General features: G+C 47.8%; 1 protein-coding gene across 4 annotated transcripts in view; it reads left to right on the top strand.

The window, feature by feature from the left end:
- Positions 1 to 27,574, top strand: part of RNF144A (ring finger protein 144A) — a 162,925-nt gene that overhangs the window by 89,085 nt on the left and 46,266 nt on the right. For all 4 annotated transcript variants that reach the window (XM_025354700.1, XM_025354702.1, XM_025354704.1 and 1 more), the window contains 5 exons: positions 2,695 to 2,799; positions 2,952 to 3,012; positions 8,682 to 8,889; positions 12,589 to 12,736; positions 18,334 to 18,423. In XM_025354700.1, the coding sequence (XP_025210485.1) occupies positions 2,695 to 2,799; positions 2,952 to 3,012; positions 8,682 to 8,889; positions 12,589 to 12,736; positions 18,334 to 18,423 (612 nt within the window). The remainder of the gene's footprint in view (positions 1 to 2,694; positions 2,800 to 2,951; positions 3,013 to 8,681; positions 8,890 to 12,588; positions 12,737 to 18,333; positions 18,424 to 27,574) is intronic.

Consider the following 27,574-nt stretch of genomic DNA (forward strand, 5'->3'; position numbering starts at 1 on the left):
GCTGTGTATTTTACAGAAGTTTCTCTGTTTACCTATTTTTGTGCTCATGTCAAGACATCTTTTTGCAATTAGAATGAAAACCATAGCTTGTGAGTCATGACCCACTTTATATCTGGAAGAAAGCTGGGCTTGTTTTTGATGGATGCAAGGTCAGGCACTTGGAACCTCATCTCTCTTTATATAGTGAACAAATTGATATTCCCAGAACATAATCCTTTTGCAAATTGCACAGATAGCTGCATCCTGATGACACATAATGTTCACTCTTGGGTAGCTTCGAAACCCAGACATGACTCACTACTTGTTGCATATGGGTGTACGCTTCATGCCGGTTTTAATTGTTGTATTTTGCTTCTTAGAAGAGTCACGTTCTATCATTATATGCTGATCTGCACAATATTCTGAGAGTCTCCAGCATCGTATATCGGTTTAAGGCATTCCAGTATCCTCCAGAGACCCAATTTAGACAAACTTCATAATAGAAAGTAAAATAATGATCTTGTTGCCAAGGTTTTGGGATTTTTAAATGCCTATAACTGTAAGAGACATATCACGTAAGTAGACAAAAAAGAAACAACAGCCACTATTTACGTAGCTGGTGCTGTCTACCAGGAATTATGCCAGGTGCTTTCATAGATTACTGTCACAAAAGTGCAGGGAGATGGGCATTCTGATTTTATTGTCAAGGGAGCTGTTGCCCAAACTCTGACTTGAGGGACACGGATTGGTTGAGCCTGTCTGGCTCTGAAGCCTACAGTCTTTCTCCCTTGTCATGTGGCACCCAGTCATAAACAGAAAGTTCCACTGATCTGCCAACTGTCCAGCTCATTGTTACAATGGTTCACCACTCTAGTAGTCCACAGCGCCACTGGCACTTAACATGTCGGCGGATACTACCCAGGACCAGGCTGCAGCCCTGCTGGAGGCTGGGTGTGACTCCTCTCTTGCTCATCCTCTGCCTCTCCCTTGTTCTGAGAAAAGCCTTTGCATTGGTTTTAATGAATTCATCTCTGAAAATTCTGCCATCTGGAGTCTCACGTAGAACTCCAAGCCTGGGCTCGTCCATACTCACTACTCTGGGAACTGTCTTCCTACACCTTAGGTTGGCAAAATGTGGATTATCTGTGTAAACCTCAGTTCAGAGCCACTGCAATCATCAGAGCCCAGGCAGATCAAAAGAACACAGGCTGGAACACAGGGTTCAGTGTGGAGCCACCAACGTTGTAATTTGCACTTGAAGTTGTAGCTCTTGAGAAAAGCTTTGGGAAGTGGCTCTTTCTGAGGATGACCTTGATTTTTATTTTTTAAAGAAATTGCAATCTGGAGTCTTCAGTGAATGAAATATTCTATTTTGCTAGGATGGGGAGTATTACCAGTTTAGATCAAATTATTCTTTATATATCAAGCATATACTCTTTTCTGTGTATTCTTCTAAACTTTTTCCCTTGCCTGAGATTCTTACAACTCCACTGTGAGGTAGGTTAAACCACCCTAAATTGCAGAGCAGGAAAATAAGGATGGTAGAGAGAGATTAACAGACTTGTTCTAAACATGGAGGTAGAAGGAATTGCAGTTGGATTTCCATTTAGACCCATTCATTAGTAATGATCATACATTCTTGTAATAAAATGGGTTATACATTTTTGTGGGGAGGTATCAGCAAACATAGCGTATGGATTTTTCTCGATTAATTGCTATTATATTTTAATAATGGTATTGTAATATTATATATTATTGCTAATATGAACTTTAATTATACTGGGACTGTGATTGAAGTTGATTTGGGGATGCCATTGTGGGATTTTACATCATTTTCTATGCTCTTTGAGTTCTTATATAAGCTCTACATCTAGTTTCTCTTGGTAGTGAGCCTAGCTGGCAAAGGCCATATTGTTTCTTCTCATTGCTGTTTATAATATGCTTTTCAGGGAACACTAGATTTCTAAGACTAGTAGACTTTGTAAAGCAGGAGTGAAGACCACAGAATCTTTTATGTTAACTCTACTTCGTTTCCTTCACTTCCTCTTGTTTGACTTAACTTCAGGCTTTAAGCAGGGCCTCCAAGTAGGTAAGGTAGATAGTGAGTAATTGCCAGGTAAGTGAGGCATCCTGAGTGAGGAATGCCAAATACAGTTGGGTTCTCAGCAGGGAGAACGTGAGCATGTTGTCTGAGCAAACCTGGGTTCACATCGAGGCTCTGGGTACTATCTGTGGAAGTTGGCAACTTCCTTCTTTGCTGACTCAGTTTTCACATATGAAAAATGGAACAGTCATACCTTTCTTGTAAAAATGCTCTAAGGCTTCAGTGAAACAGTGGGAGATAAAATATTTAATGCAGTGGCTGCACCTCATAGGCATTTGAGAAATATTACCTCCCAGCCTCCCTTGCAGCCTTTCTTCTTGCTTTTAGAATTCTTGACTCTTGTGTTTGCTGAGGTTTTGTGTGGGGATCTAACCCATAGCCTTAGCTTTGTGATTGAGCATACAGTCCCTGGCACAGAATGGGTACCCCATAAATAGTTATTGAATGAATAAAACCTCGAAACCTCAAATTTGTTGGTTGCTATGGGCTAGACAGTGAAAACATTAAACTATAATGCAACAATGTTCTTGGTCCTTTTTTTAATGCATCATGATTTCTTCAGCATTAAGGAGGTAAAGATGTTTATAGACCCTTCTCTGTTTTTCTTTCAGTGCCTGAAACAGTATGTTGAGCTCTTGATCAAAGAAGGATTAGAAACCGCAATTAGCTGCCCAGATGCTGCCTGCCCTAAACAGGGCCACCTACAGGAGAACGAGGCATGTGCAATTGAACAGACTGGGCTGTTTGATGTGCTCTAGCATGCACAGCTGAACTTGTCAGAATAACGTGGGTTTTGTTTGGGTGTACATTGCATTATATTGTAGCCCTCAGCTTGTTATCTTTCTTGTTTGCATTTTTTTTCCCTTAGATTGAGTGCATGGTTGCAGCTGAAATTATGCAAAGATATAAAAAGCTACAATTTGAAAGAGGTAGGTGCCTGATATGTCTGCCAGTTATGGTTCCTGTAATGTATGAATGTGGATAATTTTGTGGGGAGTTCTTTTGGTAGCTATGGTTATACAGCATTTGATAGGAGTTAAAAAGTTGATGTAAACTAAACTTCTGAAATTAAACTGACATTCTGGATTCTCTGAACAGCTCACAGTTTGAAGACCTTGTCTAGTGATCTATTTGGTAGCAGGAAGAATTTATGGAACACAATTTGTTTATAGGGATTTATAGGCTCCTGGGGGAGGTTTAAAGATGATGGCTCTCATGAGGTATTAGATTTCAGCCAGCTTAAGCCTAAGAGTTTGAGGGTTAAACTCTTGGGCTGGCCCAGAATTTAAAAAATGCAAAGTCACAGAGGGAAGTCATGAGGGTAGGCATAGCAGAAATTACAGTAACTCCCGTCCTAACAACAGTCCAATGGTAGCTGTCCTGTCTGCACTTACTCACCACTGGACACAGGCCTAGATAGTAGGTGCTAAATGAATAATCAAGTCCCTTATCCCAGTAAGTGACACAACAACTCTACAAAGCTAATTTGTCATTATCTAATAAACGAATCCCCAGAGAGGCTAACTGACTTGCCCTGATTTCTAAATATAGTGGGTGCTTTGGGACCACATCCCATGACCCTTCGTCATGCGCTCTCCACTGGGCCCTGCATAGCCCTCCTGGCTGGAGCAGGCCTGATGCAGACCCAGGGGTCCTCTGGGAGAGCAGTGTGGCAGGTGCGCACAGAGCAGAGTATGATTCTCAGGATCATATTGCAAAGCATTAAGCCATGTGGAACGTCCAGGAGAGGTCTTTAGCTCTGCTCTCTGAAGTACTCCGGGCTCATACAATGAAACCGTAAAGGGTCTGTGGACTCTGTTTGGCTTTGTTTTCATATCTCTTCTGGGCCCCGGGCTCATCTACTAAAGAGCCAAGTGACAGATGTGTGCAGGCGACACTCCTTATGCAGAACATCATCGTGAGGACCCTGCAGACGGATTCTGAGTTTGGATTGCTGGCATCTGCTCTCCCTCTCCCTGCACGGATTCTCGGGTTCTTGACCTGAACAGGGTCTCACTACTAAGACACAGCCCTGGAGGATGGGCTTACGTGAAAGCATGGCCAGATGGGGACTGGACGGCAGAGAAGACGAGACCAGAGGACAATATCCAGAGACTCCCAGTTTAGCTGCATGCAGAGACCTGCTGTTTGTATATTTTTGCTGTGTAAAAGAAATGCTAGATATAGCTGGGCCCAGTGGCATGTACCTGCAGTCTCAGCTACTCAGGAGTTCAAGTCCAGCTTGGGCAACGTATCGAGACCCTGTCTTTAAAAAAAAATAAGAAAGAAAAAAAATATGTAGCCTACTTAAAAAAGACTCAAACAGGATTTTTCATGGCATTGCCATTTGTTTTCAAGAGTGTGTTTATTTAAGTGTCGTATATCATTTGCTTTGGGGCAGTTTATAGCTTTAATATAATGTCATTTGGTACAACAGTCAGTATGTAGAGCAATAAAATGGATTAATTTGGATTTCTGAGACTTTCAGGCTCTTCTGAGAATATTTTCCAGAGAGAATCTTGACAGAAACTGGCTGTTGTTTGCGTTACAAGAATATGAACTTTCTATGACATTGAATTTAATTTTAAAATGCAGCTGGGTACATTTTCCAACCTAATAATTTTAACTGTTATTTCTTTAGTACTTTGGCTTAGTCAAAAAATCTTTTTTCCTTTTGCATAAACATGAAGCCAACTTGGCTTCCGTTAAAAAAAAAATCTCTCAAACCTCTCACTTTAAAACATTTTACTAACATTATGTTAAAAGTATTTTTTTAGGTATTCAGACTTAATACAATAAAAGACCTGTCTAGATAAAATGTTAGAATGTCAGAGCTAAAATATAGCTATGGATTATAGCCAGCACCTTGAAAGAGTTTGGAGACAAGATCAGAAAGCAAATTTTGATTTCTCTGTGCCTCTAAAATCTAGTCAAGTAGAGGATGCTCTGGAAGAAAACTGAGACAGTTCAATGATTTTCTGAAAACATTTAGTTACCAGAAAGTTCTATGGTTAGGTCATATTGCGCACACTGTCTGCATTTAGTCTTAGAGTGTCTCCTCTGATATAACAGAGGAGACATTGGATTTAGTGTCCATGTCTCCCCTTCCGGAGCAAGCAGGCAGCCAGGGAAGGGGGCCAGGAAGCTGGGTTTTCATTCTGAGCACCTCCTCACAACTGGCTCACTCCAGAGTCTGGGGAGGGACAGATTCTTGAGTGAGGGGGTGTGGACCCCTCTCTCCATGCTACACTCGATGCCCGTGCCCCTCTGAGACCCAGCAGTGCTGTGCTAAGGGCGTTCCTGCGCACGTTCCTCTGTCTGGAGGCTCAGCCGTCCCAGAGACAGGACTGTGGGTCCTCATGCCTACGTCCCACTGCCAGCCCAGTGCCTGGCCAAGTGAATGCTGACGTCAAATCTCACCATGTATTGTTTTGTTTTGTTTTTTTAAAACAAAGTAAAGCTCAGAGAGATTAAATAATACAACGGGTTTTCCACCTGTAATCAGGCCCGACTAGAGCCAACACCTGAAAATGTTACTATCTCACAGTAGGATCAAACCCAGCATTCCAGCCCCACGCCAGGCACCAGCCCGGCTGGGCAGGGTAGTAAGTGCAGGGATGAGAGGGGATGCTGGGTGCACTGTCATCTGTCATGTGCTTCTGAAAGGAAACTGTTTTAAAAGGAAAGCCACCTTTTTAAAAAGTCTTAGGCATTTTTAAGCAGGGAGTTCTTAGAGACCCGCTTCATTAATCTGCGATGAATACACCTCTGGGAGATAAGAATTAACATTAGTTTCCTCTAGTGTGCAAAAAATATATTATTTGCTCTGTTTGAAAATATGTCTCATACACTACACACGTATGTAGTACGTGTTGGGGAGGATAATGGGGAGGATAATGCAGAATGTTAATAGACATCTACACCTGAGCCTGGGGCCGTGTTCACAGGGTGTGATGTGCCCTGGCAGCACAGGAAGCACGTTTGCAGTCAGCAGTCTGAGCAGCCATTTGTCCCTGACCTTTTTGATGAGGAATCTGTCTGTATAAGGACAGGCAGTGCCAAGTGACAGCTCTGTGAGGACAAAACTAATAAGATTTAAATCGTTCCCATGGAAACCTTAGCCAGTTCTCCCCTGCGTGCTGTCCTGGGGGGCCTTTCATGATGGGGGCGCATAATAGCGTCTCCCACTCTTGAGCCAGTAGGCTGGGCAGGAGGCGGTGCATGACCATCACGTGCATGAAGATACCGAGACCCAGCTTTGGGACATCTGCTTCTTGCTGATGTCAGAAGCTCCTCACTGCACAGGAGGGGTGGGGACAACCCTACTAGGGGAAGGGTCCCTAGCAGGCAGCACTGCCCTTCTGGGTCTAGCCCCAGAGCTATACCGGGAGGAGAGCAAAGAGTGAGCGAGGATTTCTCTTCGCGCGCAGTGTATTGTTCAGTGCACGGAGCACTTGCATCCTCCTGCAGGGCTGGGCAGACACGGGCCTCCTATCTCATCAGGGACAAAGCTGGGCTTACCCCACAGCATGCACAGACAGCAGGCAGAGAGTTGTTGGAGGCATCGCAGGTACGGGATGGGAGCGTGACCCAGGCCAGCTGCCTTTAGCCTTTGGCGTTTCCTCCTCACTGCTCAGTGTGGCGCTCAGTGCCCCAGGCCGGCACGTGCAGCCCCTCCTTGCTTTGCTGTGGACCCTCAGCTCAGGGGAGCCCCAGGCATCTGCCCCCACACAGGTGACCCACAGACAACAACTACGTTTTCTCAAAAAGCCACTTGTCAGAACTGACAGCTAGGAACATTCTTAGAAAAGCAAATGCAGAAACTATCAACAGATAAGAGAAGAGCTAATTGTGTCCATTCACTCACTATGAGGAGCACCCTGGGGATTTTAGATTATTCTAATGAAGATAATTAGAGTAGAGCACCTGTTCCTGACCTCCAGCGTTCCCGTTATTATCAAGTTCTGCTTAATCTTCTACCACCCCTAACATTCGGACAGTTTTTGTGCTGTTGATTAATTCACGCTTTAAAAAAAAGGCAGGGAGCAGCCAGATGAGATCAAGGGTCAGCCTGCCATGGCCAGTGGGCCAGATCCAGTCCGGCCAGTGGCCTGCTGCTGTCAAGTTTTGCTAGAACATTCATTTCCAGGTCACTGTGTCTGCTTTTGTGCTGCAACAGCAAAGCCCAGTAGTTAGTACAGAAACCCAGAAACAACTTGGTCCTCGACTTCTATGATGACTATCCGACCCTCTACAGAGGAAGTTTGCCAGCCCCTGGATTAGATGACTAGATTAGTTCAAAGCTAGACCCTACACAAGATGGTTTCTAGAGCGCTGAATCTGGCTTCCCCGTGTATTGGGGGAACATGTAAACACACAGAGCCTTACACGTACATATGCGTGTGCACTGTCAGGACACCCAGCTGGTGATTTGTCATTAATTTGCTGCTGGTCCCGTGGCAATGCGTGTAGGTGAAGTCCTGGTCCACGCGTGGCGCCAGCCTATTGTGGATTCCAGTGAGAGGAATCCCATGTGTGATGCGGGTGAGCGGGAGCTGCCCGGCTGCCAGTCACAGGGCCCGGACATTTGCAAGGACTTGTCATCACCTTTCAAGTCATCTCTGAAACTCAGTTGTCCCGACAGATGACGACTTCCCAAGAAGAGCCTCGCTGAAAACTTAGAAACCAGTGGCCCACCAGAACGCCTTTGGAAATAGCCCACATTGCACTGGCCTCGGAGAGCTTTCTGGCAGAGCCTTCCTTCTCCCTGGGGTGGCCCCTCATCGAGAATTCGGCGTCATGCCGGACAAGAGGGAAGATGAAATGAACAACCAGTCTCCTTACAAAGGGCAGCCAATAATTTAAAGAAATGCAATTTTTGGACAAGGATGTGAAGAAATAGATGTGTCAAGGTGTCCTGTTTTTAGAAATAAGCTTCTTGGCCAATTCCATAAGATTGGGCTCTTAGAAATGTGCGCTGTGATTTGGAGAGAAAATCTGGCCCTTGAAGGGTTGGTTTCACTCCGTAGTTAACTCATGGCTTAGATTTGAGAAGGGGAGGCCATCTTAGGCAGGTGAACTATTTGGTTAGAAGAATAATCCAGCCATCTTCTTCCCTCTTCCTTTCCGTCTTCTAACAGCGTTTTCCTGGTGCTGGGTGTGTGCCCAACATGGGCCATCAGGGGCCCGGCTTCAGAAAGCTGTCCCCTACGGGAGGCAGATGAGCTAGCACGATGTGCGTTGCTCAGGGAAACCTGACAGGCAGGTGGGACAAGCTTTCCAGAATGTGGAGGCCTTTGAGCTGTGAGCTGAGTCCCGGAGGCAAGCAGGGCTGACCCAGGGCTCCACGGGCATTCCAGGGACAGGAGCAGCATTCCTGAGGGATGCCTGGGGTGTCTGGAGGTCTGTTGCATGAAGGGAGAAGTTGGGAGGTGGAGGTGGAAGGGTGACTTGGGCAGTGCTTCGGTTGGGGCTAGTGATGCTGGCTGTATTACCTGGACGTGTTCCTCCTGTCCGTGCACTGAGGGGCTCCTTCCTCTGAAGCCCACATGACCCTCTGGCTTAAGTTTGATTTGCCCATTTTGTCTCCCTATACCAGAGGTGCTGTTTGATCCCTGTCGGACTTGGTGCCCAGCGTCCACCTGCCAGGCTGTGTGTCAGCTCCAGGACGTGGGGCTGCAGACCCCCCAGCCAGTGCAGTGCAAAGCCTGCCATATGGAATTCTGTTCCACCTGCAAAGCCAGCTGGCACCCTGGCCAGGGCTGCCCAGAGACCATGCCGATCACCTTCCTTCCCGGGGAGACCAGGTACCCTTTGTACACACTCTGCCACAAAGGCGTGGGCTGTGGGCCAGGAGAAGCAGGCAGGCATGTTTCTTCCTAAAAGTGCTGTTACAGTGTAAGTGGCTGTGGCTCAGTCAACCCTAACACACACTGTACCTCTTGAGCCTCACTCAAGCCTGTCATTATTTGTATGTCTATTTATTTTTGAGAACTGTGTACCAGGCACTGTGTGAGACCCTGGAAATAGAAAGGTGTGTGAGAACCGCACTTAACACGGCTCGGCTAGAATGACAAATGCATGCATGGTTTGTGACTTCTAAGGGTTGCAAGTCCTGCAGTACCTGAAGTTTCTCCAAGACTTCACTGTGTTGAAGGTGATCTGAAATGGGGGTACAGGAACAAGAACAGGAGTAGGGTGCCCCGGTCATAAATACTGTCTGGAAGGGGATGGGAAGACACTCCCTGGTGGCAGCCTCCCCTGCAGCCATAGTCGGGCTGTTTGCCCAGGAGGATGCTGCCGCGCTGTGCTCTGTACCGTGACATTTCGTAGGTTGATGCATAGGAAGTTGATCATATCCAGGTGTTTTTTGTCCTACAAAATCTGCAAGGTCACATGGTTCCACTAGACACTTGACCCTGTTCCTGTTGAGTCCAGGATCCTCACAGAGGAGCTGCCACTCTGCCCACCACCCTCCCCAGGGTGTGCTCACCAGCTGCTCCCTGTGTGCCCCTCTTCCCATTCCACTGTCCGCAACTCCCGTTCCTTTCCACGTGACCCCTGTGCCCTGTTCTAGTCCCAGACCCTCTCAGGGTCCCTGCCACACACCCCTGGTCTCCTTCCGGGCGAACCTCTCTTCCTGTGTCTGGAGCGCTCTGCTCCGCCCTCCTCCTTTCCCTGGGGGCTCCTGCCACACTTCAGGTGGAGATCACATCCCTTTATCAAGCTTCCCAGTTCCCAGGACAGGGTTGGGGCCTCCACCCTCTGTGTTCCCCCTGAGATTGTCTGCATTGTTACAACCCTGGACATAATTGGATTGGAGTTCTTCTATTGACAGGGCCGATTCTGCCATCAGGTTGAGCTCCTGACGCACAGGGCCTGTGCCTTTCTGAGCAGCCTACATCAGGCAGGCAGCTGCAAGCACAAACCACTTGTACTTATACTTCACTTGTACTTGGCATCTTAGAGGCTTCAAAACGTTAGATGGAGGCTGGTGAGTGTTTGGAGCCTGATGACTTAGTTTTCTTTATCTGTGACATTCTAGTCTCATTTAAATTATTCTCCAAAGGCGATCTAAATCAAAATTCAGAAATCTCATTTTGTGGAAATTTAAAAATCAGAAGATGTCACATAAAAACTGGAATTTCTGGCTTCTCTGGGAAATCTGAATCCTGAGCCTCTCCGAGCCTGCCTCCCCCTGCTGGCAGCCAGCACAGCAGAGCAGCGGCCCTTGCCTGGGGCACCTCCTGGGCCAAAGCCCCACAGTCCTCACGCTCCTTCTTGTCCCCCTGGAACTGAGGCTGCCTATCAGCTGCCATTTATAAGTGAGAAGGCACTCAGCTAGTTTTTGTATTGGAGGGGTTTTGTTTTGTGTTTTTTTGGTTAAATCTTCTCCTCACCCATGTTTTTATCCAGCCCCTTGACCACTTCACTCATTTAGCATCACCTGCCCGCCCCTTCAAGATGCTGGGCCACATGTAGATTGTGATTAAACTGTCAAAACTCTTGTCTGCATTTATAATGAGTTTACAGTAAGTGTTATTAGTAATAATTTTAAATCCAACTCAGATACTAGGAAATATTTGAAAACCTCATGCAAAATTTTATGCATAGCACAGTACACCAGAACTTGCATATTTTAACTGTTTTCATCTTGAAATGTCTCCCCAGGAGACACTGTACATGGTGTTCCTGCCGTTTCGTTCAAAATCATCTTGTGAGTCACATGAGAGAACTGGTTTCTTAGCTTTAAGGTGACGCCTGGCTTTCAAACCAAAACAGTGTTATCTAACCTGAAAACCAAGCTGGATCACCAGATTCGGTGTCTCATGACTTCCAGCTTTTTGCAAAATCAAAGTCATTCTCAGAAGCAAGCCAGGGCTACGGTTTGCTCGGAGCTGGCTGTGTGCTGGATCCCTCTGGAAACATTTGCACATATGCTATCTCATTTGCTCCTTGCAGCAACCTTAGTTCATTCTTTATCACATCCTGCGTGGCCAGGTTGGTCTGCAGTTTGCTTTTAAATTGGAAGCATTTGAGCTAGTGACCATTGTGTTATCTTTCAGTAACAGGTCTTAATAATAACTACTGTTTATTGAGTGCCTGGTACTTATGTGCTGGCTTCTGCGCTTAACATGTGCAACCTCTGTAATTCTCACGACAGCCTGTAGAGATGGATGCTCTTAGCCTTTTTCATCTGTTTTGCAGACGAGGAAACTGAGACACATAAGACATAAATAGCACAGCTAGGATCTGTCTGTCTCAAGACTCTGTGCTCCTAATTAGGAGGACATACTGCTTCTCTCATTATTTCTTACCCTGTTGCCTTCTACTAATGGACCAAACAGTCACGTTCAGTTGGAATGTGCACCCCAAGTGGAGGATTGTTCACTGCCAATCATCAGACGGCTCATACTAAGGTGAAACTACATTTAATGCTCATATTGACTAGGAAGCTTGTGAGAGATCCTTCAGCCAGAATGCACTCAGAATGCCAGAATTTGCTCAACTTCAGTGAATATATACTCACAAATGTGTTAAATTCTGAAAAAGCTACTCACTGCAAAGGAGGGATGCATTTTCTCCTGCTGATGTTGGTTTAACTTAGCGAGTTCAACAGTATAGCAAATGCACCCCCATAATCAGTGATCACTTCTCTTAACAGTTTATCATTTATTCCTTCAGATGCTTTTATGAATGTTCTTACCCATCTTTTAAAAATTAACAGCATGAGGTGAGTCATACCTAATGTCTGTGTTATCCTTCTTAGCAACCTTGAACTACTACTGCCCCTTATCAAGCACTTCATAAAAGCTGCAGCCCTGCACTGTGCTCTTGTCACACGGAATCTTTTCTCACGGTCACACTGATGAGAAAACTAGGGCTTGGAGAGTTGCTTCCCAGCTAGTTTGTAGCAGAGCCAACCTTGACCTCAGCTTAAAGCCCTTTGTGCTAACCCTGCAGACCTAGCCAACTTCTGAGGAAAACAATTTTGTAAAAAGAGCCAGGTGGATCTATCCAAGTGAACGGTGTGTGTTTATGTGTGTGCATTTGCAACATTTATTTATTTTTCTTTTAACAGCAAAGTACATACAATTTATATCAACCCTTTGGAAAGTAGACAGCTCTGTGACTAAGCAGACACTGTTTGACCTTAACATGATTATTCAGATACCTCCGTTATAATAAGCCTTTTGCTGTATTTTCTTTTGTCTATATACATAATATCTCTAAATTTAGATACGTGCTGATGTTGCTGGTTTTTTTTTTTTTTTTTTTTTTTTTTATTTTTTCTTAATTAAATTTGGTTTTTTCAAGTTTTTTGGTTAATTTTTTTTTTTCTGGAGTTTCCGGTTCTTTGTTTTTTGTTTTTTGTTTTTTTTTTTTAATCTAATACCAAGAGAACTCAGTCTGTGAAGTGAAGCTGATGCTTCCAGCATAGCCGATGCTCCTGGGTCTCCTGTGGGATCTGTCTGTGCAGGGTCCTCACGACGTTTCTCCCACAGTGCTGCGTTCAAAATGGAAGAGGATGATGCGCCCATCAAGCGCTGCCCCAAGTGCAGGGTCTACATTGAGCGAGACGAAGGCTGCGCCCAGATGATGTGCAAGAACTGCAAGCACGCCTTCTGCTGGTACTGCCTGGAGTCTCTGGACGTGAGTACGGCCTTCAATATCACCTTGCGCATTTAGCTTTGAGGTTTAGATTTGGAATGAGAAAACTAGACCAGCTATTTCCTAAAGAGCTTGGTGCTTACTCCTGTGGAACAGCGAAGGAACACTGTTTGGTGTTTCTCCTGGGTTTGGGAAAACATTAACTCATGAGCGCCACGGTGACCAAAGCCTCTGTGACTCGTATGGTTCTGGGGCCTAAATACTTCATGGAGGTTCAGGATCCAGCCTGGGATTTAAAGGGGTTTTAGGATCATAGATTTTGTCTAAGCGGGGACTGCCATTGTCAGTTTGGGCTGCTGTTGACATAATATCATAGATGAGGCAGGTTAAATGACAGACGTTTGTTTCTCATGGTTCTGGGGGCTGGAAATCCAAAATCAGGGTACACCAGATTTGGCTCCTGGGTTCTTGATCAGGGTTTCTTCCTGGTGTTCAGGATAGTGAGGACAGACAGAAGCAGGGGCTGGGGAGCTATTGGGCTTGGGGCCAGTTTTAAGACTTCATTGACACTCATGTCATCTACAGGGCAGGAAAACATGCAAACCCTTTGCTCTCTGGCAGAATGGGAGTTCTAGCTTCATATGGCAGCCTTCTCCCACATGTGCTCTGCCTGAATGTGTCTCAGACACACCACTCTGTGTATGCCTGCAAGAGCCATGTCCCTGACAGGAAGGCACAACCTCCCAGGCCCACGCTTTTCTGGAGCTTTGAGGCCTGATGCACAGGTTGCTGCTATTTCACTTCTCATTATCCTTCCTTGCCCATATTAGGGCGTGGGCATCTTGCCAAAATGATGAAGCTATGATTTTAGTTTAGAAGAGTTTATTGGTGCATACTTTTAAAGGAACTATAATTAGGCAGGGCATGGTGGCTCATGCCTGCATTCCCAGCACTTTGGGAGGCCTAGGTGGTCAGATCACCTGAGGTCAGGAGTTCGAGACCAGCCTAGGCAACATAGTGAAACCCTGTTTCTACTAAAAATACAATGGTGGCATGCACTGGTAGTCCTAGCTACATGGGAGACTGAGGCACAAGAATTGCTTGAACCTGGGAGGCTCAGGTTGCAGTGAGCTGAGATTGCACCACTGCACTCCAGCCTGGGCAACAGAGCAAGACTCCATCTCAAAAAATAAAAATAAATAAATAAAACTATAATTAAATAGCAGACCTACTTATCTATTGAAACCATTGTAGCTAGGACAGTCCAAGCAAATGAAGTCGTGTGTCATGAAGGGATATATTTATGTCTGTTCTGCACAGCAAGGATGAATGTATCCAGTCCATCCAATAATAGTATTAAGCCATTCAGGTCTCATTCAGATAAAGCGGGTTATGGGAGTGTGTGGCAGTCAGAACAAGTCCATGCTTCCCATGTTAGCAGTTCTTCTGTCCAGAGACTGTTCTTTCTTACCAGTGTTTCTGGGCAAGCGTTCATACCATGGGGCTATCTCAGAGCCGTTCAACGTGGCACCCAGTGGCTGAGATGGGTTACCTCTGGCTTCCAAGGTGAAGGAGAAGTGGTTCAGACCAATGGGCAAAGTGGAATGAAGCACAGGCTGAGAGATTTGTCTAGAAGAAAATGAGTGTCTCTTTGAGATGGAATATTACTACATATGATAACAGGTCTGTAATATAAAGGCTACCTTAAAAAATTAGATTGCTGCTTTTGGAATTGTTCCTTTGAAAGGCCTGTTGTCTCTTTATGAATTTTAAATTACTAAATTAATAGTAGAATCTGATGTGGCTGACCAAATCTGGGTAAAATATCACCATCTTCTATCCTGAGGCTTCATTTTTACTTCCTAGGCAAGCTTAATGAATCCGCGTGACAAGATGAGTTTTCTTTAGCTCAAGTCCTCATCTGAAGCCTTACCAAATTTTTTAGGGCCTTCAAGGTCTTATTTATTTATTTATTTATTTTTGCATTTTACTGTATTCCCGTTTTTTTTGAAAACTGATCATTGAGTTATGATATAATATCTAATATCTGGCCCACAATTTATTATTCTTTGTAACTTTCCTTAAAGAAGGAAGAAAGTGAAATGTCAGATTTCCCGCCCCTTGTCACAGAGCCCCTTGCGGGTCATTTAGGAGCTGCGTTAGAAAGGGACTGACAGAAGTTTGGTTTCCTCCGGCTGCTTGGGCCGAGTGACAGGGACGAGGAGGGAAGCTGCTGTTTCTCTCCTTCCAGCACAGGAGTGTGTCTTCTCTGCTCTAGTCGCTGAGGAAGGCCCTCCCTGTCCAGCTCCACCCAAAGCAGGTTCCGCCTCTTGCGGATGGAGAGGAACCAGGCTGTGCTTTGCCTCCATCAGAGGCATCATCCTCATGACCGTGCAGAGTTTCCTATGTTTTCTTTGTACATGAAGAAAAATGGCCCTGTGGCCAGAGGAAGCGGATGTGAAGGAAGGGGAGTCTGCTGTTGGAGCCCTTTACCGAAGACATTAACAGTGATTTAGGACAAGCATGGAAATGCACTGCCTAAAGCCAGCCAAGAGCACTCAGAGGAGGGAGGAGGGCTTTCCACGGAGCTTTTCTCTCCTGTTTCCCCCAAGCGTGCTTTCTGGCACATGCAGACATCCAGGAGTTATGAATATTTCAGACCGCCTCCTCCCTATCATGGTCCTTACTCCCTCTCCTCCCCTGCTTCCCTCTCCTCATCTGCCCCTGGCCGAGCCCATCTCCCCTTGAATCCTCACTGCTTCTCAGCGATCAGTGCTGGCCCAATGTTTGCTATTTACTGCAGAAAGGGACATGTGCCGTTTCTTTCTTTTATGTATTTTTTGGCAGTAGATCGTTGATGTTTATTGAGGTGATTGTTCCAGATCAGCATTATACAATTTGCTCTGGATACCTGCTTCCCTTAACACACACAGCATTTCAGTGAGTTGGAATGAGGAAGGCCAGAGAGGTTTATCTTTCTCAAACTAGTAAGGAAGGGAACCAGCCCTGATCTTTCAAACTCTAAAAACCACATCTTTGTGTTAGATCGGGCTGTGTCAAGGCAGAGTTCGAGTGGACGTTTTAAAGCTGAAGGGGCTAGCATTTAAAGCTCTGGGGCATTTGCGCTTTCACCAGCCCTCTCCCTGACTGCAGCTTCCCGGAGCATGCACCATTGTTTTGTCTCACCCTGGAGGTGAATGGAACTTCTCTCTGAACAATAGGAGGGAAGTATTCCCTGCCACAGAAATACATCCCCGTTCCTGCTGCTCCTGGGATTGCTAAGCCCCAGGGCTTCATCAGGAAATTAAAAATCACAAGTCAATCATTTCTATATTGTGAAACCATATTTGAGTGCTTTTATCAGGGGATAAGAAAAGTGCTTTTTAAATAAGCATTCATTTTGTTCATGAAATCTGACTGTGTGTCAGCAACTCTGCTCCGTTGGACCCCATGTGGGTCTGGTGAGATGAGGGCGGGGATGGGGGTGGGGGGTGAAGTTCTTGACCTTGAGGAGCTCGTCATCTCCCAGAGGAGCCCCGTAAGGCATGATCCGGACACAAGGCTATGAAGGAGGCTGCATGGCTAAGGGTATAAAGTCCCTGTCGGCCCCAAGGAGGAGTCAGGAGGTTACTGGGTCTCGGGGCCATGGGGTAGCTGAGGACTTGAAGGCTGAGTGAGTTTGTTCACCAGGGAGGACAGAATGTGCTGAGCCAGGTTACCACCAAAGACCTGGGCACGATGAAGGAGGATGTGAACTCATACGTGGCCTGGCCAGAGATGCTGGAAAGATAAGGTGAGGCCCAGACGACGGCCCCTGTGTACCAAGATCAGAGGCCTGGCCCCCGCAGAGGCCTGCGCTTCCCAAGGATAGGATGGATCAGAATCACTTAGGGAGCTTGAGGACTGGGCCCTGCCTCAGACCTTGGAGTCAGCATCTTCAGCTTCCAAAAGCTGCCCAGGTGACTCGGCTGTGCAGCCAGGCTTGTCTGTGTCTGCTGGCAGAGGTCAGTAACCACTTCTCAACTGGGTAGTACACAGGATTTGGTTTGAGTTTCAGAAATGTTTAAGTTGCGTTTCAGAAACGTTTAAATTCAAAACCGTTTAAAGAGCCCACAGTGCCAGACATGGCGCGAGGCAGAGTCTGGAAAATGGAGGCGTACAAATGGAGAATGAGCTCATCTCAGTGGTGTGTGAATTAACATCATCACAAAGGAAATTTCGGTTAAGAGTTCAAGGAGGAGAAAGCTCACAGTGATGGAGGTGGACAGAAATAGCATCGTGGAAGAGAAAGGTGTGGCCAGAGTGACTTTGTGTTTGCCTGTTCCTGCCCTTCCTCTCACAGATGAGGCGTCTAGGTACAGAAGCGAGGCGGACAGTGGTAGCTGGGACCCCAGGCCCCAGCCAAAGCCTCCTGCTACTGCACCTGTAACAGCCAGGATTTGATGGCTCTCCATTCACTGTACGTTCAGACACCAGGAGGCTTGACCCCAAAAATCAGCAAACTCAAAGCTGGTGTCCTCCCCACAAGGAGAGGAAGGCCGGATGCATCCCCCAAACTATCTTACCAGAGTTGATTGAAAGGAGCAGAAGGCCGTGACCCCTGTCCTGCTCCTCCTGTTTTTTGGAAGAGTGACTTCCTGTTCCCTGAGGCACACTGGGCCCTGTGTTTATTTGCTCTTTTCTGAAAAAGCAGCTGTCATTTTACAGCCTCCTTGAATGAATCAGCAGGCTTGCGCCTCCCTGGTGCCATGTGCCTCACCATCTCCTTCACTGATCAGGATTGAAAACGGCGCCTCCCGGTCCTGGAGGCGCAGAGGGCTGGGTATAGACATGCCGTTCCCCTCATGCCAGTGGGTAGTCGTTGAGATCTGGGTGCCAAGCGCTGAGCTGGGGAACACGGAGAGAGCAACTTGTGTGAGGGTCCCAGCTCCAGGAGATGGAGGTGAGGTGGAGGACGCCTGGAGGGAGGCGTCCGCAGGCGTGCCCGGAGTGCAGAGGGCCACTGCCCACTCAGGATGGTCTGAGAAGATGCAGATAGAAAGTGCTTCCCGGGCTGGATCTTGAATCATGAGGAAAATCGAGTGGCCTGAGTGGAGAGGAAGCACTTTCTAGGTGAGAAGCCTGGCCCGACGGAGGGGGATGGGCCAGCAACAAAGAAAATCATCCAATCCCGGGAATAGCCCTGTCACTGCAGCAGGAAGCTGCCAGGGCAGAGGGACTCTGGTGGAATTACACACAGCCGGGGCCAGCAGGAGCTCTTTGGAGCAACTGTGACCTGCGTGTTTAGTAGCCCTGTGTTCCCACGAGATCCCTTCTTTCCCACAAGCTCAGAAGCCAGCCACTGTGCCGGGGAGGCCCTTCTTTGGGCTGGGCCTGAAGTGTGCTCCAAAGCTCCCTCTAGAGCCCGAAGCTGTGCTGTCCAGGGCTACTGGGTGATGAAAGGAGGCCCTGGGCAGGAGCAGCCTGGGCCTGCAGTGGCTGTGGCCAGGTGTTCCCGGGTGTGTGCCCTTCCCTGTGTCACCTCCCTCATGTCTCCACTTATCGTGAGCATAGGAGAAGAAGTATATCAATGGCCGTGATACACACCGAACTGAGCAGGGACCGCTCGTTCACGCTGTCTCTGTCTCTGCCCCTCACAGGATGATTTCCTTCTGATACACTATGATAAGGGACCCTGCCGGAACAAGCTGGGCCACTCCCGGGCATCTGTGATCTGGCATCGGACACAGGTAGGAGGTGATTCACCTAGAACTTTGATCTCAGACAGAGAGAGACTCTGTGTGTGTGTGTGTGTGTGTGTGTGTATCTTTAGTGTTTCCAGACTTGCCTATAGGACAAAGGTCTCCTGGATAGAAAGAGCTAGTAGATGTGCTTCCTGCTGGGTTTTTCCTGGTATAGGGTTATCCTGATGGAAGCCCTGGCCCAAAGTTAGTGTCAACGCGCACATTCGTTGTCTGATGGGCCTTCAGCATCAGACTTCAGATCGCTTGCATGGGACTCATGGCCTTGGTCATGATCTACTGACCATGTTTAGGTAATCCTTGCCTAGCACTTAACAAAGAGCTTTCTCTTGAGGCCCTGAGATAAGCAAGGGAGTAACAGGAATGGATAACAAGGAAGGAGTGGAAAAATTCCTAGGTCAGTGGTCCCCAAACTTTTTGGCACCAGGGACTCACTTTGTGGAAGGCAGTTTTTCCACAGACTGGGCAGGGGGACGGATTTGGGATGATTCACCACGTTGCATTTATTGTGCACTTTATGTATGTCATGATTACATTGTAATATATGATGAAACAATTCTATAACTCACCATCATGTGGAATCAGTGGGAGCCCTGAGCTTGCTTTCCTGTAACTAGATGGTCCCATCTGGGGGTGATGGGAGACAGGGACAGATCATCAGGCATTAGATTCTCATAAAAGAAACATGCAACCTAGATCCCTAGCATCAGCAGTTCACAACAGGGTTTGTGCTCCTATGAGAAGCTAATGCTGCCGCTGATCTGACAGGAGGTGGGGCTCAGGCGGTAACGTGAGCGATGGGGAGCAGCTGTAAATACAGATGAAGCTTTGCTCATTTGCTCCGCCCACCCCCCACTGCTCACTCCTGCTGTGCACCCTGGTTCCTAACAGGCCACAGACCGCTACCAGTCCATGGCCCAGGGGTTGGGGACCCTGGCCCTAGGTGGTAATGCCTGTGCAGCCTTTGGAGTTGATAAAGGACCCTCGTGTTACTTAATATTAACGTGTGCTTTCAACACATATTTATCACCTACTGTGCACTGGGTACTGCTCTAGGAGCTGGAGATACAGTGGTGCATGAGACAGATACGTCCTTCTACGGAGCCTACGTTCTGTTTAGGGACAGAGATGATAAACCAGCAAGCACACAGAACCTAATAAATCAGTTAGAGGTGATGCGATGGGGAGGTGGTCAGAGATGATGACTAAATCAGTTGGAGGTGATGTGATGGGGAGGTGGTCAGAGATGATGACTAAATGAGCTAGAGGTGATGCGATGGGGAGGTGGTCAGAGATGATGACTAAATCAGTTAGAGGTGATGTGATGGGGAGGTGGTCAGAGATGATGACTAAATCAGTTGGAGGTGATGTGATGGGGAGGTGGTCAGAGATGATGACTAAATGAGCTAGAGGTGATGCGATGGGGAGGTGGTCAGAGATGATGACTAAATCAGTTAGAGGTGATGTGATGGGGAGGTGGTCAGAGATGATGACTAAATCAGTTAGAGGTGATGCGATGGGGAGGTGGTCAGAGATGATGACTAAATCAGTTGGAGGTGATGTGATGGGGAGGTGGTCAGAGATGATGACTAAATGAGCTAGAGGTGATGCGATGGGGAGGTGGTCAGAGATGATGACTAAATCAGTTAGAGGTGATGTGATGGGGAGGTGGTCAGAGATGAATCAGTTAGAGGTGATGTGATGGGGAGGTGGTCAGAGATGATGACTAAATCAGTTAGAGGTGATGTGATGGGGAGGTGGTCAGAGATGATGACAGGGACAGACCCTTTTAGGGCTTGGCAGGCCACAGAGCAACCCTGGATCTTGTGCTGGGTTTGTGGGAAGCTGCTGAGGGATTAGCAGCAGGAGGCATGTTGGCTGCTGCTCCCTGCCTGCTTCTCGAGGCGTGAAGGGCTCAAGTCTGTGACTCATTCACGACATTTCTCAGGAGAGCCTCTGAGGCAGGTGTGTCAGCCTCATCTAAAAGATGGAGAAGCTCAGTCTCAAGGCAGTTGCCAGGATGAGGGAAAGGTCCACCTACAACGGCACTTCCTGCACAGCCTCAAATGCCAACCACGTGGCAAAGCGTGTGGGCGTCCGCAGCGGGGGATAAGACACGCCTCCCATCAAAGAGCAGATGCTGAGCATGCTTGGCCTCGCAGGCCGTAGGTCTCTGCTGCAACTGTCAGCTCCACCTGGCAGCACAGAAGCAGCCGACAGGACGTCAGTGAGTTACCTTGGCTGTGTTCCAGTGAAACTGTTTACACAGGCAGGTGGAAGTGACTGTGGCGATGGTTGCGTAACTCTGTGAACACACTGGAAACCATTGAATGTGTACTTTAAATATCTGAATTGCGTGGTACGGGAATTATGTCCCAGTAAAGCTGTATGGATAAACAAAACAGAAACAGATGATGAAGCCGGATTTGACCCAAGGGCCGTGGCGTGCTGCCCTCTGGTCTAGAAGGTTGGTTTGAGCTCCTCTGACTGTTTTCTCTGCCCTTGGCCTTGCATGGCTTGAATCCACACCCCTTCCAGATCTGCTCTGGCTGCTGTGACAAAGCACTACAGACTGGGTGGCTCAGAACAGCAGAAACATATTGGCTCAGTCCTGGAGGTCCGAATTCTGAAATCAAGGTGTCAGCAGGGCCCTGCCTGGTCTGAAACCTGCAGGAGAGTCCCTCCTGGCCGCCTCCAGCTTCTGTGGTTTGCCAGCCATCTATGGCATTCCTGGACAGATCAATGCATCGCTGCAATCCTCCGTCTTCCTCCGGCTGCCTCTTCCCTGTGCGTCTTCACCTCGTCTTCCGTCAGTGTCCAAATCCCCCCTTTGTATCAGGACATCAGCGGTATGGGATTGAGGCCCGTGCTAATCACCTCGTGGTAACTTGATTGCATCTGCAGATACCCTGTTTCCAAAAAAGGTCACATTCTGAGATACTAGGGGCTAGAACTTCAACATACTGTTTTGGGAGGACACGATTCAACCCATGACGACACCTATGCCCACCTCCCCACACAGCACAGAAACTGCCACGAGGCTGCGTTCCTCCCTTGCACTTGGTTTGCCCTGGGCTGTAGGTAGGGGTTGACTGGGTGCTGACTCAGGGTGGCCGGCATTTGCCCAGCCACCGTGTGAGTGGATGCTGTTGTGTGTACGTTGGCAGAAACTGAGTCACAGCTTGGTGAGAACTTGGAAACCATTTCCCAACTCTGGCAGTTTCCCTGTAGAGAAGGTGAGTTCCGGGTGAGAGCGAGTGCTTTCCACAGGGACCCTGGCTGGCTGTTGCTGGGTGCTAAGCCTCTCACATACTCAGGCTGACCATCCTCATACGTATTTTGCTCTGGAATCTGCGGTGTGAACAGGGCTCAGCCAAGGCAGCCCACATGCGGCCCAGGTGGTGTCAGCTGGGGCAGCTCTGAAGCCGGGCAGGAGCCCCTGCAGGCCCGCACCCCATGCTTCTGGTGCTTGATCTGGCTGCTGACTGGGGCCTCAGCTGGGGCTGGCAGTCGGATATCCTCACGCCATCGTGCCCAGGAGCTGCCAACGGCCCAGTGCTCTGAGTACCTGGGACAGCCTGAGCACAGGTCTTGGCGGCCACATCTTCCCGCTCCTCCAGGCTCCCTCTGAACTTCTTTGACGTGCAGCGCCCGTGCTCTCCCTGCCTCTCTGCTTTGCCCCGGCTGTTGCTGCCACCTTGGTCTTCATCACTGTCTTCCTCTGCTTCTCCTGTTCCTGCCCAGCTCTGCACATCCACACTCCAGCCCTCTCTGTGACCCAGTCCAGGTGTGACCTCCGCAAAGTCACTTGTGCCTGGTTGTCATGCAGGAAGCCCCTCCCCCCACATGGCCCACCCTACTCTGGTCACAGCCCAGTGCTCATCTGTGTCTGATCTCTTAGGATACAAAAAAGTGCTCTTGAGAGCAGAGACCTGTTTTGCCCGTCTTTGTAACCTCTTTGGCACCAGTCCTGTGCCTGGGACACAATGATCTTTGGAAGTAGTGCACGGGCAAAATCGTGAATGACCCATTTGGCCGTGGGTGTTGACTTGCAGTCCTCTCCACAGGGCCAGTGGTCGTCATGCCTTCAGCAGCTTTCTACACATGGAGAACTTCACTGGGGCTAGGCAGGGAGCTAAGGGTTGCTGTGTCCCTGTCCCAGGACCATGACAGCTGCTTTAGTTTCTGATTCTGCTCCTGGTGAGGAGAAGGTGGAAGTGGATAGCTTGTAGCTTGTTCGTCCCCATGCAAAGACAGGAAGAACTTTTTTTATTTCTCTTAGGGAGGGACAGGAGTAATACCCCCTCTCTAATGACACCTAACAGTTCTTCCTTTCTTTGAAGGCAGAGGTTGCAGTGATCCAAGATCGTGCCACTGCACTCCAGCCTGGGCAACAGAGCAAGACTCTGTCTCAAAAAAAAAAAAAAAAAAAAAAAGAAGTTCCAGTTTACAAAAGTGCAGTGGGACCTGGAGCGATAGTGTTTGGGGAAGCAGAGCAGGCAGGAGTGCCAAGGTGCAGCAAGCGACAGCATGCAGCGTTTGAGTGGACGCCCACCCTCCTTAGGAGCCCTGGCTTTGCTCGGACTCTTCTCTGTCTGCCTTTTGGAAACAAGTCCATGTAAAGAGCTCGCTTCTGCCACCTCCTGCCTGTTTTCGGGCTTCCGGCATCTCCCTTGCCCTGTCCTTCCTCTGGGCTGCTACGGCACTGAGCACGCTGCCAAGTGCAGTGCTGGGAAGGAAACCGGGCAGCACGAGGTGCCTTTGTGGCACGTGCACCTGCCAACCTGCCAGGCTGTAGGAAACTTGGAAGATCGCAAGGCAGGGTGAGACATGAGAAGCCAAGAATTATTTCTTGTTGATAATTCAGCAAGCTGGAATATTCGAGAAAAATAGTATGAAATGAGTGGCACCTAAATCAGACCATAAAGGTCCTAAATGCTGGATGCTGCTGAAAGTGCTTTGAAGGAGGAGAGGACAGTGTGAGCAGAGGCACAGAATGGGACACTGCGGGGCCGGCTGGGGAGCCTTCGGGAGTGCAGCTGATGGGAAGTTAGGGGCAGAGTAGTGATTGGACTTGGAGAGGGTGTGGTATCATGCTGTAGACTTAAGTCTGTGTGGCACTAGGGAGCCACAGAAGGTTTTAGAGCAGCAGAATCAAATGCTCAGACAGGGCATAACCTGAAGACTTCTGCTGATCCTCTTGGTCCTCTACATTTGGCCTCCCTTGTCATCTTCATCTCTACAAAGCAGAATCTGCCAGCCTTGTGGCCTCGGAGGAGCCCTGCCTGCTCAGACTGGCCTGCTGTTCTGCCTTCTCCACTCCTGTGTCTCTCTCTTTCCCTGTTCTGTTCCTTCTCCCTGTCAATCTATATCCCTCCCGTCCGTTTTTCAGGCTCTGCTCCAGCTCCTGCTTCTCTCCTTACCTGTCTCTAACCAGCCCAGACCACAGCACGTGCTGAGCAGCGTCTTTGGAATCTTACTTGATTGTAGCCCCCAGGGAGACATGTACCAGGCATGGTGCCTTGTAAACCCTATAGATCCCTGCGCACACCTGCATCGACATAACTTACCCACTCTGTGCTCCTGCATTTTCTGTTCTGCTCTGTTTGCTGAAGTCGTCGTCTTGACCCACCACATTGCTTTACCATCCTACAAATGGGTCAGCCGGGCCACCCTCTGTCACTGACCCTGCCGTGGTTTGGAACTTCTTGCCTGCGTTGGGTTTCGTAGGCTCCCTGGGGAAACGTTTCTGCGTCACACAGGGGCTTGCTCGACTCACACCTCAGGAGCACTCAGAACATGCCCTGAGTTCAGTGTCCTGTGATTCCCGCAACGTTCAGGGTCATTTTAAAAGGTTCCTTCTCCTCAGTTCTTCCTGCCTTTAGATGTGAAGCTCAGTAAGATTATTCTAAGAGATTTGGGGGAAATCCAACGTGTCTCCTTGAGATTGCAGGCTGCTTTCATTATTTGTATGGGAGCGGAGGTTTTGTATGCCCCCTGTATCTTACCTGGCGCTCTTGTCAAATGGACCTTTGGAACAAGTGCTGTAAAGGAAGAATTGTGTTTGTTGCACCAAGTTATTGTACAGTTTGTTTCATCCCAAGTGATACATTTTTTATTCAGTATAGCAGAGTCTTCTGTTGAAGCAAAGGAGCATGAGAACCAGCAGAGTGGCCGCGAAGGCTGCAGGGTGGGCAGAGATCTCACGTGGAACTGACTGTGCAGTTGCTGGAGTGAGCGTGGGTGCTGTGAGCCACACCTGTGCCCTGTCCGTCTGCTCTCTTGTACATTCGCTGTACTCACGACTGCATGAAGTGCTTGCCGGCCTTTTTCCAGCGCTATCCCAGAAATCAGCCATCATGTGGAGGAGCATTTCATTTTCACTGGAGTAACCTTCCTTCCTTAGGACATCAGCATCTGACAAGGGAGAATCTTACCCCAAACCAGCTCTTTCTTCTCTTCTGAGAAGTGAAAGGAAACTTGCTTTACCCCAGTCCGCCTCCGATAAAGAGCTCATTTTTAGCCATAGGATGGCATTTACTAAAGCCAGCTAATAACTGGTCTGTGTTCACACACATCCGTGGAGGGGCGCAAAGTGATAGTTTCAGAGGCTGAGCTGAAGGGCCAGGCGTTCCTTCCAGAAATGCTTGTGTTCTGGAAGCCGTATGCAGTGACTGTTCTAAGGGTATTTCCCGCTGAGATCAGTGAAATATGCACGATATAGCTCTTGTACTTATACCAGGATGCTCAGCTCTGTCTGTTTTAAACAAATATTGGACCTCTGGAATAGCTTTTTGGGTATAGATTTTGCATCTGTGAAATGAGACAATCAGTCTGGATTATAATCTAGGGATCAAATATGATACCATGATTCTGAACTTGTCTGTGCCACCTTCAGGTACCTAGTTTCAGTGCATTAATAGTGTTCCATTCACTTACCAGACCTCAGATTTTGGCTTAGTTTTTCCAAGCCCTTGAATGTGGTTTGTAGAAGAATTCTCTGGGGAAACCATTCAGAACATGGTCAGTTTATTTTCAACGGGCTCATCCCATGAATCTGGGTCGGACATTTATTATGAGAGTGCCGGGCTGTGCATGGGAACTTACAATGGTTTGTAGAAAGGGTGTTCTGGCTTTAGGTAGCATACAGCTAAGAAACTTCATGGAAAGGGGTAACTGTTCCTTTAAATCTTAGGGTTTGCCAGTACGAACGAAGCTGTACTGTACAGATTCTCTCTGGAGCCTGAAACTGTTTCCCCGTCCGTCTGCCTTCTCTGAGCAAGTATCTGACACACATCCACAGCACACACACACACACAGTGATTCTTTCTGTTTTGTGATGTTTGCTTCCTGTCTCATTTTTTTCACTGCTGGCTGCATAACTCTGGCAATACCTGCATCTGCCTGTCACCCATTGGCAATACGCTGGGTGACCAACTTCTCAAACAGCAGGCAGATTTCGACAGGAGGTGGACCGAGTGAAAAGCGAAGACGGTGTGTGATTGGCCAAGAATGTGATCATTTGGTCCAGGATTTTGGCATGATTTTGACTGCAAAGAATGTGTGGCTCCTTCGAGACTGACAGTTGTGTGTCAGGTAGTCGAGATTGCTCCAAATTGCCCTTCAAATAAAGTAGAGCTTACTGCATGTTGTATGCATTCTGCATATCAGCATGCACATGATTTCAGTAAAGCACGACCTGAATTCACACGGGGTAATTCCACCGTCGATATGTTGTTCAGACAAATGAACGTAGCCAACTGGGCGGCAAGCGTGGATTCCCAGTATTAGCACAGTCTAATGGATAAATGCAACGTGACATAATTTATTAAATGCAGTCTAGTTTATAAATGCATGCACGTACCTGTGTGTGTTGGTTTTCAGGAGAAATCTCAGCCGAGGTGTACTTTCTTCCACACATCTGGGATGCTTTAGTAGAGTCTCATATTTTAGGGCTGATAATGGCCCATTAAGGTCTTTTGCTTCCATTGTTTATTTTATAGATGAGAAAACAGACCCAGGGAGAAGTGAATGAAGGCTGAGTTGGAATGAGAACCATGTGCTGGTGCTTGCATTTACTGGTCACACTGAACACTAGGTGGCGGTCTAGCCCTGTCTTCGGTCTCAGTTCTGCAGGCTGCGTGCCTGGGTTGGGATTCTGCGAATGGTGAGGCTGGCTGGAATTCTGCGAATGGCAAGGCTGGCTGGAAAGCAGGCTCTGTCCCTCTTTGACCAGCCGTGCCGCCTGACTCAGATGATGGCATGTCTGCATATGAGGTTATTTCTTTTGGCCTTTACTCATAACTAGGGATAAACATGTTTTCAAACAAAAATCAAAATACGTAACAGTCAATATTGGGCTTTAAACTCTAGGAAGGACGGGGGCCAGGTCATTCTCTGATGCACTACGCCTGTGTCTTTTCTGTTTTCTCGTCGGAAATGAACTATTCCAGTCTTTCTTCTGTAGTAACAACCTGCTTGTCTCCGTTATCTCAGCCACCTGCCACTGGAAACCCTCCGTTCCCCTAGCAAATGGTGTCTGTCAGTCACATGGCAGGGGTGTGGGGGGCTGCACCCCTGGAACCTGATGGCAGTTTCTGTAGAATGTCTTGTTATCAGTTGATTAGATCTTGGTCTTTTTCTGCCAGACAGGGTGTTCCTCGAGGGCCAAGATGTATGCACTTCTGTATTTGCAGCATCAAGTGCATTGTCTGGAGCAGGGTGGCTGCTGAGAGGAAACTTGTTAGTTAATTGGATATATAGATGTATGAATGTTTGGGTGTTTAGATGGAAAAAGGTGGAGAGAGCGAGAAGGAAGGGAAAAGAAGAGGTGGAAAAGAAGAATGAGGGAAAAATGAAGGGAAGAATATTATAGTGGGTTGATGGATATATAGTGGGCAGATGAGTGTGTGGGTGGGTAGATGAGGGTGTATGAATGGAAGGGTGAAGACTGGTGAATTGATGGGCAGATGGATGATGGTTAGATGGATAGATGGGTGGATGGATAGGTGGATGGGTGGATAGGTGGATGAACAAATAGATGGGTGGGTGAGTGGGTGGATGGATGAATGGGTGGATGGATGGATGGATGAATGATGGATGGATGGATAGATGGATGGGAGCGGATGGATATATGGAT

The sequence above is a fragment of the Theropithecus gelada genome, chromosome 13 (genome assembly GCF_003255815.1).
Source record: "Theropithecus gelada isolate Dixy chromosome 13, Tgel_1.0, whole genome shotgun sequence".
Taxonomy (NCBI): domain Eukaryota; kingdom Metazoa; phylum Chordata; class Mammalia; order Primates; family Cercopithecidae; genus Theropithecus; species Theropithecus gelada.